Raw genomic sequence first — 12,457 nt, forward strand, 5'->3', positions numbered from 1 at the left:
TCTGCACGGGTAAATTTATTTACTCCATTTCTTTCATTCTAAATGGGAAATGCTTGGGGGGCTGGTTAACCTTCCTTTTCTTGCTGGCTGCAGCAGTAGCTGCACGTTCTTCTTGCTGAACACTACAGCCCTCTTGCCCACACTACAAACAAGGCAGGGTGTTTGGGGTCTGCATTGCAGGGTCACAGCCAGGGTCTTGCAGGTGCCACAGGACTTCCTGTTTGTTTGCTGTCCTGAATGTAACCTCACCAATATTATTGGGGGGGGGGGAGAGTGGAAGAAGGTAATGCAGGCAGAAGGATGTCGAGGTCATTCTCTTGCAGGTCGGCCTCTGGGCTGTCTTGGTTCTTCACCCGACACAAGGTGGACCAGAATTGCGTCTTGAATGGAAGCAGGACAGGCAGTGCTGGTCCGAAGTCCGGGACTGCTGTGATTCCATGGAAGAGCTGCTTGAACGGCTCCTGGAAGGGCAAGCAAGGCAGTTGGGCTGGAAGCCTGCAGGCACAGCTGGGCAAACTAGCGTAGGATTCCTGGGCATCAAGAGCATTAAGACATTGTCCTTCCCACCAGACGCTTGATGCTATCTTTGGGAAAGGAGCCTTGGGCATGGTGTGTAATGACTCCTAAGTGGTGGCCAGGTTTGCCTCTTTTTCTTACGGAGGCGCTGAGGAATTTGTAGCCCTGCAGATGTTGCTGAACTCCAACTCCCATCAGCCTGGCCAGCAGTCGGGGATGATGGGAGTTGTTGTCCCACAATATTTGGAAGGCCACACGACCATTGCACCACCATCTTTCCCCCATTTTTCCAAGCTGCTTTGTAAGGAGTTCTCTTAGAAGGTGGAGGTATGCATCTCATCCAGTCAAGCATGGGCCATGTTGTGGGACCTCAAATCCCATCAGCTGCAACCAGTGTGGTCAGGGATGATGGCAGTTGTAGTCCAACAAAAACTTGGAAGGCCGCCAGTTCCCCATCTCTAGGCTGAGGCTTCTATTCCTTTACAGCAGCTGCACCATAGGCACAACTCTAGCAATTGCCATATTTCTCATCATCATCACTCCATACTGGAATGAGCCAAATCACTTCAAAGAAGCAGGAGAGCTCCGCCATAAGAGACTGGCAGCTTCAGGTGTGAGTGGATGCCTCTTATTTAATTTCTTGCAGCCAGTATTTTAACTTACTTGAAAAGCAGGGAAAACCGTAGGAGTGGGAGACCTGTTGTACCCATTGTTTTGTTGTTTAATAAATAAAACAACCGCCTTTTCGCATAAAGGTGAACTCAAAGCAACAAGGACATGGGAGAGCAGGGTTCAAATCCTCGCTTGGCCACAAAGCCCACTGGGTGCCCTTGGGGCAGTCACTGCCTCTCAGCCTAACCTACCTCACAGTTTCTCCCCTATATACTTCAAAATATATTCTTCAGTGTCCCCTATAATGGGCTCCCTGGCTGAACTTAATTCCAAACACCACTTCTTTTTTTTGCTGCTTTCTGTCTTCTGTGCTGTGAGATGTCTTCAGTCACTGCTATCAGGCTGGTTTCCTAAGCAGTTTTATGAAATGGCTCCATGCTAGGGCTGAAGCCTAGGCCTGCTGCAGATTTTTTCCTGGATCTGGGAGGCTGGACTAAACTGAATCAGAAAGTGCGCAGTTACAGCAGTCTGTTGGTGCCACCCAGCTCCACTTCCCCATTCAGATTCCAGGCCAAGGGCTGAATGAGGGCCAATAAGCTGAAGGTGTATGTTAACAAGATGGAAAACTGGACCACCCGGTGGTCCCCTCAGACAGAGCAGTGGGTCCCAAAGTGGGTGGTGCTACCCCTTGGGGGGGGTGCTGGGATTACTTAGGAGGACCCTAAGAGGCAGGGGTGTGGTGGAGATGTACATTGATCATGGCATCAGGTTCATTAGTTTTGTTGACTTAATGAAACTTAAAACAGTTTTAATTTGATTTTGAATATGCAAGTAATTGTAGGTTGTGCAAACTGCTATTCTGAACGAGGGTTTTCGTAGGGTAGGGTTGGGGCACGGAGGGTGAGTTTATGGAGCCAAGGGGCAGGGCCACCCAAAAGTTGTGGGAGTCACTGAGATAGAGGATACCTTCAAACAGAGGGCTAGCTTTCATAAAGTGCAACACACAGCCACCCTAGGAAAAAATGTTTTCTCCCTCTCTGAGATTCTCAGCCCCCTTTCCCAGCTCTAGAGTAGCCGCTTACTCAGGACAGATCTAGAACCAAGATTGAACCTGGGTAGAACCTTTAAGCAGCAGACTGCCTGGGATGCTGGAAGGCTGCTTACCCCCCCCCCCCCGCAGGCTATGAATGAATGAATTGGCCTTTTCCAGCTGCTCCCTTGTAAGGAGTGAGGGAGCAAAGAGCTTCATTTAGGAAGGCTGAGAGAAGGGACAGGACCATAGCTGCTCCAATGCCTGCTGCCTCGAGGGTATGGGGTAGGGCAGTTCCCACCCAAGGGACTTCCCAGTTTCCCTGGAATTATGCCATCTGACTTGGTGGCCTGTTCTCGATGGATTAATCAATCAGATTTATACACCTTTTTCTCCAAGGAGCTCAAGGGGGCATACATGGTTCTCTCCATTCAATCCCTCACTACAACCCTGTGAGGTGGGCAAGGCTGAGAAACGGTGACTGACCCCCCCACGGTCACCCAGTGAGCTTCATGACCGCGTGGGGATTCAAACCCTGGTCTCCCAGGTCCTTGCCTGACACTCTTAACCATTGGATCACACTGGTATTTCAGCCTACAGAGATTTCCCCATGCCCCAGTTCCCTAATGGGCTGTGGCAGCTATCTTTGTTTCCCCCTTGCCCCAGTTTGCTCACCTCTGTGCTTCAGGCAGTTTGTTCCCCTTGGCATCCCGGAGGTTCAGCTTCCTTAGGACGCGGATCAGCTTGCTGATCTGCCGCAGAGTCATTTCTGGGGCCTGGCATGCCAGCCGCTGCCGCTGGCTGATCAGGCAAGGCGGGTTGGCAAAGAGGGAGAAGTAGCTGTTTCTGCCCAGGAGCTGCACCGCTTGCTTGTTCCCATAGCAGGAGGCGTACTGAGGGCGCAAGGAGGGGAGAAAGGCAAAGCAGGTTAGCGCCAGTCGAGAGGCTGACCCAGAGCAGGATCACCAAGTTGCACGTTTCATCGGATTAGGTAAGGCTAGCATATTAGGTGGTGGCTCTTTACTCCGTAAATATAAGGTGTATATGTTTTAGCCAGAATCTCTTTGCAGTCTTCTCTGCCAGCTCCTGTTGGTTAGCATCCTTTACTTTCAGTATTGCTGTACCATTTTAAGAACATCTTTAAAACATGCTGGACAAAGCCAATGGCCCCTCTGGTCCAGCATCCTGATCTCACAGCGGCCAGCCAGATGCCTGTGGGAAATCTGCAAGAGCACAAGAGCTCTCTCCTACGTTTCCAGCAACTGGTATTCAAAAGCATTGCTGCCTCCAACTGTGCAGGCAGGGCACAGCTATCACGGCCAGCAGTCAATAGCTGCCTTCTCCATGAATTCATCTAATAACCTTTTAAAGCCATCTAGGTTGGTGGCCATCACTGCCTCCTGGGGTAGTGAGGGCCATAGCTTAGCTATGCACTGCAAAAATCTTAACTCCACCTTAGTAAAAGAGATGCCTTCACATTGAGACACCTTCCCACGGATGCCCTTCTCTCCTAATATAAAACATGCTGGTGATCAGTTTAGCTGTGATTCTTGTACTGCGGGGGTTTGGACTAGATGAGCCTTGGGGTCCCTTCCAGCAGTTCAATCCCGGGATTCTATGTACTAGCTGAGTTCTTTGATCCTGTTGCACCTTAGCAACATTTTAGATTATAAGCACTAGCAACACTTGGTGCAGATATCATTCTGGGGAGAAAGGTGGTCCACAAATGGAGTAAGTAAATCAATGGGCGCAGCTGGATTGTTTCTTACCGGGACAAAGGTGGCCATATGTCTTCCGAAGCAGAAGAGGTGGTCCCAAGAGTTGTCTGTGAGGTTGATTAGCTGCTCAGCCCTTGAGAGTCCCGTCACTTGCCAGCTTTATAGGGATGCACCAGTGCTGTGCCGGAAACCAAAGGATACAGGCTGAGCTGTGCCTGCTGCCCACCCCCTTGCCCCGTTCCAGTGACCTCATCCCTGGTCAAGTTTCTCTAAGCAGTGCCTGTGCCTGCCTCTGCTGGCTCATCTTACCCAGAGGGCGGAGGCAGCCAAGAAAAGCAATCAATTAATTATTGGCCGCCATTGTGCTCTCACAAAGAGAGAGTTGGGCCTAGGAAGAGCGGCAGCAAGAAAGTAGGGCTTTTGCAAGTAAGTGATGTGAGTTGGGCTTACGGCATTTATACTCCTGAGCCAAAATGAATACAAGACAAAACACTCTGAGGCTCAGAGATCAAACATAGATAGCCACATTGGTCCATTAGCACAAAGCAACAACAGCAACACAAGGGCACCAGTACTTGTCTTTGTTCAGCCATTAGTCCCCCAAAGCAGCTAACAAGATGCAGGAATTAAAAGCCAGCAGAAATGGATAATAAAAGCAGCAATAGCATAGGACTCCAAATAGTTGCTAAGGATGCTTCTAGATGGGTGCTTAATATGTAAATGGCTTATTGGTAACGGACAGACTGCGTTTCATACTCTCCCAAGTGTCCCTATTTTCTGGGCACATTCCCAGATTTACGAAAGCCATCCCGGCTTCTGATTTGATCCCGGAATGTCCCTATTTTCTCCACCAGCGCCACAGTGGCAGCTGTGAAGGGAACGTCCTGTTGTCTCTCCTTGGCCTCTCCTCCCTTTGGGCAGCTTGTAGCAGCTTCTGAAGAGCGGCTGAGGAGGAGGAGAGGCTTCTGCTGCCAAGGCCCGGCCTCGCATGATGCGCCAGCTCTGAGCGGCAGGCAGAGGGAAGAGGAGCAGAGTTCAAGGAGTCTTGATTTAAAAGAAACACAAAACCTTTGTGTGTCTGCATCTAATATTGCCCCTTTCCAAAATTTATTTGTTGGTGTTTGTTTTTCTTTTTGTAAATCAACCAAAGAATAAAATAAAATCAGAATTAAGAGGCTTTTTCAGGACAATGGAGGGCATGTGTGCTGTGTCCCGTTGGTGAAGTGGTGGCATTCATCCTTCCTCGCTAGGTGTGGGTTGACAAAAGAGTGGGGGCTTGAGGAGGGTCAGTTGGGGGCGGGGAGTGAGAAATGTCCCTGTTTTCATCTGAGGAATGTTGGAGGGTGTGGGATTTCCCCCTGAAAAGGATAAATCTGGATAAAATTGGTGTGTGGGGGTGTGTGGGGGGAGAGAGAGATGGAAAAAAACATAGAGGCTGGTGGTTTTTATATATATATATATAAATTTTTATTAGTTTTACAAAATTTTTAAAACAATACAAACATATAAAAAGACATACAAACACATATAATTTCATGACCTTTTTTTTTCATAAACCTTGTTTCTCGGACTCCCCCATACCTCCCCTTTCTGCATCCCAATGTCCAAAATTTTCCAGCAACTTCTAAGTTAGTTCTGTCAAACATATGTCTTCTTAATCTTTCCTTCAGTCTAATCTTGTATCACTGTAACCCTTTCTTTCTCAAAACCTCGACATTCTAACATTCATCAAGTTTATAATAGTCCTTAAGATAGATTTTAAATTTCTTCCATTCTTCTTCCGCTGTCTCCTTCCCCTGGTCGCGGATTCTGCCAGTCATCTCGGCCAGTGTCATATAGTCCATCACTTTCATCTGCCATTCTTCCAGAGTGGGTAGATCTTGTGTCTTCCAATACTTTGCGATAAGAATTCTTGCTGCTGTCGTAGCATACATAAAAAAGATTCTATCTTTCTTTGACACCAATTGACCGACAATGCCCAAGAGAAAGGCCTCTGGTTTCTTAGAAAAAGTGCATTTAAGTACCTTTTTCATTTCATTATATATCATTTCCCAGAAAGCCTTAATCTTCGGGCACGTCCACCAAAGGTGATAGAAAGTACCTTCAGTTTCTTTACACTTCCAACACTTATTATCAGGCAAATGATAGATTTTTGCTAGCTTGACTGGGGTCATGTACCACCTATAGATCATTTTCATAATATTTTCCTTTAAGGCATTACATGCCGTAAATTTTATACCGGTGTTCCACAACCATTCCCAGTCAGCAAACATAATGTTATGACCAATGTCCTGTGCCCACTTAATCATGGCCGATTTAACTGTTTCATCTTGTGTATTCCATTTCAGCAGCAAATTATACATTCTTGACAAATTCTTGGTATTGGGTTCTAACAATTCAGTTTCTAATTTTGATTTCTCCACCTGGAAGCCAATTTTCCTATCTTGTTTGTAAACCTCCATTATTTGATAATAATGGAGCCAATCTCGTACTTTAGGTTTCAATTTCTCATAACTTTGTAATTTCAATTTATCTCCATCTTGTTCCAAGATTTCCCAATACTTTGGCCATTCGGCCTCCATATTGCGTTTCTTCAATGCCTTAGCCTCCAATTGTGACAACCATCTAGGGGTTTTGTTTTCCAACAAGTCTTTATATCTTATCCAAACATTAAATAACGCTTTTCTGACAATGTGATTTTTAAAGGCCCTATGCACTTTGATTTTATCATACCATAAATATGCATGCCAACCAAATGCATTATTGAAACCTTCTAAATCCAAGATATCTGTGTTCTCGAGGAGCATCCACTCTTTCAGCCAGCAAAACGCTGCTGCTTCATAGTACAGTTTTAAGTCCGGCAGGGCAAATCCCCCTCTTTCTTTTGCATCTGTAAGTACTTTAAATTTTATTCTGGGCTTTTTGCCCTGCCAGACAAATTTCGCAATGTCTTTCTGCCACCTCTTGAAACAGTCCATCTTGTCAAGAATCTGCAAAGTTTGAAACAAAAATAACATTCTAGGCAATACATTCATCTTAATAACTGCAATTCGGCCTAACATTGACAATTTCAAATTTGACCATATTTCTAGATCTTTTTTAATTTCTTACCAACATTTTTCATAGTTGTCTTTATACAAGTTCAAATTTTTAGATGTCAAGTGAACCCCTAGGTATTTCACCTTCTTAACCACTGTCAGACCTGTCTCTTCTTGAAATTTCTCCTTCTCCATGACTGTTAAATTTTTTTCTAAGACTTTAGTCTTTTGTTTGTTCAGTTTGAATCCGGCTACCTGGCCAAATTGTTGAATTATCTCCAACACCCTTTTCGTACTAGTGTCTGGCTCTTGTAAGGTCAATACTAAGTCATCTGCAAAGGCCCTTAACTTGTAATGTTTAGCTCCGACCTGTACACCTTTAACCTGCTGGTCATTTCTAATCATATTTAGCAACACCTCCAGAACAGAAATGAAAAGCAATGGGGAAATTGGGCACCCCTGTCGTGTTCCTTTTTCTATCTTAAGTTCCTCAGTTATCACATTATTTACAATCAGCTTAGCTTTTTGTTCAGAGTATATCGCACCCATACCATTCTCAAATCCTTGACCTACCCCCATCCCATGAAGATTCTTTTTCACAAAACTCCAAGAAATATTGTCAAAGGCTTTCTCCGCGTCCACAAAAATCAGCACTGCTTTGGTGTTTATGTTCACCTCTAGTAGTTCCAAGATGTCTATTATATTCCTTACGTTGTCTGACAAATGCCTTTTTGGGAGAAAGCCTGCTTGGTCCTTATGAATCTTCTCCATCAACACTCTTTTAAATCTTTTTGCCAAAATGTCTGCAAAAATTTTGTAATCCACATTAAGTAATGATATTGGGCGGTAGTTCTTTAGTTGAGTCTTTTCAGTCTCTGTCTTTGGTATGAGTGTAATATAAGCTTCTTTCCACGACTCTGGTGCCTTTCCCCCCTCTAAAATCTCGTTGCAGACTTCCTTTAACGGTTGAACCAACCACTCCTTCAAAAGACAAAAGAGTGGGGGCTTGAGGAGGGTCAGTTGGGGGCGGGGAGTGAGAAATGTCCCTGTTTTCATCTGAGGAATGTTGGAGGGTGTGGGATTTCCCCCTGAAAAGGATAAATCTGGATAAAATGGGTGTGTGGGGGGAGAGAGATGGAAAAAAACATAGAGGCTGGTGTTTTGATGCCTCTGACATTGTGTGAATGCAGCTCCTTTTATGAAGAAAAAAAGAGAGACTTGCATGCATGAGTAGCGCCCATTCCACCATAACTACCCATCTGGAAGCAACCTAAATAAGAATAACCCATGGCACCTTCACAAAAGCACCGAGCAAGATGGCTTACAGTTGCCTTAAGTGATGGCCACCACCTTGGATGCCTTTAAAACAGGGTTAGACAAATTCATGGAGGAGAAGGCTATTGAGGGCTACTAGCCACGATGGCCATGCTCTGCTTCCGCAGTTGAAGGCAGTAATGCTTCCAGATACCAGAGGAGGTGAGAGTGCTTTTGTGCTCATGGAGTTGCTGGGAGTTGCAGTCCAAAACTTCTGGAGGGCACCGTGTTGCGGAAAGCTGCTTCAGATAATAAATCTGTTGGACATTTCTAAGCACCGTAGAGTTCCTAACGTGCTCTTGAGAGAGCATCAGTATTTAAGAATAATGATAAATATGCTTCTCAGGGAAACCTTGCAGGTATTTTATATTCTGTGGCAATACAAAGCCAGCTGTGTCCACCAGCAGCTGTCAACATCATCCATAGCATGTCCCACCTCACACTGCAACTTGGGTGAAAAGGGCCTTGTCTTTGGCAATCAACTGGATGCAGAAAGAGCTACCTTGCAAAGCATCCTTCTGTCTTGTTGTGCACTCAGGGTGGGGACAGTATTTATTTATTTTTCAGAGGGACTGGCAACAGATACAGCTGAGGACAGAAAATGTCAGTGGAGGGGCTTATGACCGAGGAAGAAGAGCCCCAGGAAGGGACCTATGCCATTGTGTAGTTAATTGTGATACACATTCACTGTACCAACAAATGCTATGGTGGCAGATTTCCTCCATCATCGGGATGTCAGGCAGAGTGGTGTGTCTGAAGGTGGAGCATCAGGTTATCAGTATCCAGGAAAAGAAATGCATGACCACAAAGAGAAGAGAGATTTATGTGCATGCATGCAGATGCACACACTCAGAGAGGTATATTTGAACGACATATGGCAAAACCTCAAGAGAAACAGAAATTCTGCCCCCCAAACCCCCCCCCACATCAACTTCAGAATGAAAACAATATTAACGGACAAAAAGATGAAATCAAACAGAGAAATTTCTTCTGTCATTTTGAAGCCCATTTCACAAGAACTTTACAAGACAGGTGAGATGAGAATTTGTAAAGGAGGTGCATGACTTTTTATGGGAACTTGTATGGTGCCTTGAAGACTAGCAGGTTTTTCACCACAAACCTATACAGTGGTACCTCAGGTTACAGATGATTCAGGTTACAGATGCTTCAGGTTACAGACTCTGCTAACCCAGAAATATTACCTCAGGTTAAAAACTTTGCTTCAGGATGAGAACAGAAATTGCACGACGGTGGCGCAGCAGCAGCAGGAGGCCCCATTAGCTAAAGTGGTGCTTCAGGTTAAGAACAGTTTCAGGTTAAGAACGGACCTCCAGAACGAATTAAGTTCTTAACCTGAGGTACCACTGTGCCTGTTTCTGTTTTCTGTAAATCCTCTTGAATGCAGTGGGGTATATTCTCAGGTGAGTGGGTGTTAGGAGTGCAGCCTTATTGTGTGACATCTTCTACTGACTACAGCTCACTTGACTGGATGCATGGAGAGTGATTCTCCATAGGGAGGGGAGGCTCCTCACGAATGGGAGGAAGGCCTTTTTTTTAAGTTTAATGCAAGACTACCGGATCCGCTCTTCTCATGCCAACAAATGATCTGAAACACAGCTGTCCTTCAAAATTCACGGTTCTCCAAATTTTGTGGTGCAGTTTGACCAGAAAAATGCATACATTGGTGAAAAAGAAATGCGAGAGCTTAAAACTGACTGATTCATTTATCCCTCAAGTGAAAACATACATAAATAGGTACAGGAAAAAAGGGGGTCAAATGTTAGCTGCCTAATTGATGAGACCACGTTATTCATATCCTTTGATTTCAGTGGCTCTGAGTATGACAGACATTGGGTGCAACCCTATATTTCCCTGCACCAAGAAAACTAGCAGGCCATGTGGGCAGCTAGATTCGAATCCCTCTCTGATTTCCCCTGTTCTTGTACCTGGTCCAGACAGAAGTGAAGCAGGCGCAGATGGCAACATTTTTGATGTGGCCTCAGATGATGGTGTTGCGCTGACAAAGCAGACACAAATTCTACCAGGCAGTTCTGCTTTCCCCTTCTGATCACCTACAGGATTTTGATGAAGAAATCAGGTTTGTCAACCTTTAAATTGCATAATGTTTTCGGGAAAGTCTACTGCACTACAATAAATAATCACTCCAGGGTGTATTGTTCAAGTTCTCGTTTAAAGTTGTGGAAGCCAATTCTGGATCCACACGTCCTTCCACAGTGGGAGCATAGGTTACAAGGCAGGAGTTTTTGTGTTTTTTTTAAATAATATTTTATTAGGTTTTATCAATAGAAAAATTTAGAAAAAACAAACAACAAATGCAAAACAGATACAAAATACAAAAGCACAAAAATACAAAATACAAAAATACAAACATTAAACACAAAAACCAGAAAAAAGAAAAAACACATATAAAAGAAAAACAAATTTTCTCTCTTTTTTAATCTCTCCACTTTAGTTAACTTATTTTCCTGACTTCCTCACGTCTCCCATTTTTGTATCCCTTTTAAATTTGGTTCAGCAAATTCATAATCTATTAGTTTATCTATTATTAATCCCCTCATACTTTTTACCTTGTTGCTAGAGCCCCTTCAATTCATTTCAATGTCATCAGCATTCAAAAATTTTACAATGTTTCTGCAAATAAATTTTAAATTTCCTCCAATCTTCTTCCACCGACTCTTCTCCCTGGTCTCGGATTCTGCCAGTCATTTCCGCCATCTCCATATAGTCTATTAGTTGCATCTGCCATTCTTCCAAGGTGGGTAGGTCTTGTGTCTTCCAATGCTTTGCGATGAGAATTCTTGCTGCTGCTGTAGCGTACATAAAGAAAATTCTATCCTTCTTTAACACCACTTGGCCAACAATGCTCAGGAGGAAGGCCTCTGGTTTTTTTGGGAAAGTATATTTAAATACCTTTTTCAGTTCATTATATATCATTTCCCAGAAAGCCTTAATCCTTGGGCACGTCCACCAAAGGTGAAAGAATGAACCTTCAATTTCTTTACATTTCTAGCATTTGTTATCGGGCAAGTGATATATTTTTGAGAGCTTGACTGGGGTCATGTACCACCTGTACATCATTTTCATAATATTCTCTCTTATGGCATTACAGGCCGTAAATTTAATCCCGGTGGTCCATAACTTCTCCCAGTCAGCAAACATGATGTTATGTCCTATATCTTGTGCCCATTTTATCATTGCAGATTTTACCGTTTCTTCCTCAGTATTCCATTTCAACAGCAAATTGTACATTCTTGAAAGTGTCTTAGCATTGGGTTCTAACAATTCTGTTTCTAACTTTGATTTTTCCACCTGGAAACCAATTTTTTTATCCAAGTTATAAGCTTCTCTTATTTGAAAGTAGTGTAACCAGTCTCGCACCTTCTCTTTAAGTTTGTCATAACTCTGCAATTTCAATTTGTCACCTTCCTGTTCTAAAATTTCCCAATATTTTGGCCATTTAGCCTCCATGTTGAGTTTTTTCAAAGCTTTCGCTTCCATAGATGATAGCCACCTTGGAGCTTTACTCTCCAAAAAGTCTTTGTACCTTATCCAGACATTAAACAATGCTTTCCTGACAATATGGTTTTTAAATGCCTTATGTGCTTTTACCTTGCCGTACCATAAATATGCATGCCACCCAAATATGTTATCATACCCTTCAAGGTCCAAAACGTCTGTGTTCTCAAGAAGTAGCCATTCCTTCAGCCAGCAAAAGGCTGCTGACTCATAATAAAGTTTAAAGTCTGGCAGGGCAAACCCCCCTCTGTCTTTAGCATCAGTAAGAATCTTAAATTTTATTCTGGGCTTTTTGCCCTGCCAGACAAATCTAGATCTATCTCTTTGCCACCTCTTGAAACAGTCCATCTTATCAATGATTTGCAATGATTGGAATAAAAATAACATTCTCGGCAATACATTCATCTTAATAACAGCAATACGACCCAGCAAGGAAAGCTTCAAATTCGTCCAGATTTCTAGATCTTTTTTCACCTCTGACCAGCATTTCTCATAGTTGTCTTTAAATAAGTTCACATTCTTGGATGTCATGTTAACCCCCAAGTATTTTACCTTCTTTACTAATGTTAAATCTGTCTCTTTCTGAAACCTCTCTTTCTCTATCGGCGTCAAATTTTTCTCCAAAACCTTAGTTTTCAGTTTATTCAGTTTAAAACCTGCCACTTGACCAAAATCCTGAATCACTTCCAGGG

At 43.8% G+C, this 12,457-nt stretch overlaps 1 protein-coding gene across 1 annotated transcript; it reads right to left on the minus strand.

Moving 5' to 3' along the window:
* On the minus strand, window positions 1-10,387 carry LOC308591729 (uncharacterized protein). Its single transcript, XM_081202624.1, has 4 exons — window positions 10,175-10,387; window positions 3,928-4,054; window positions 2,834-3,051; window positions 1-461 (listed from the first exon to the last, which is right to left on the minus strand). Exons 2-4 carry the CDS (start codon window positions 3,943-3,945, stop codon window positions 350-352), a joined length of 348 nt encoding a protein of 115 aa, XP_081058750.1. The 5' UTR covers window positions 3,946-4,054; window positions 10,175-10,387; the 3' UTR covers window positions 1-349.
* Window positions 10,388-12,457: the final 2,070 nt, after the last annotated feature.

This window comes from Podarcis bocagei, assembly GCF_964188305.1.
Source record: "Podarcis bocagei genome assembly, chromosome: 7".
Classification (NCBI taxonomy): Eukaryota; Metazoa; Chordata; class Lepidosauria; order Squamata; family Lacertidae; genus Podarcis; species Podarcis bocagei.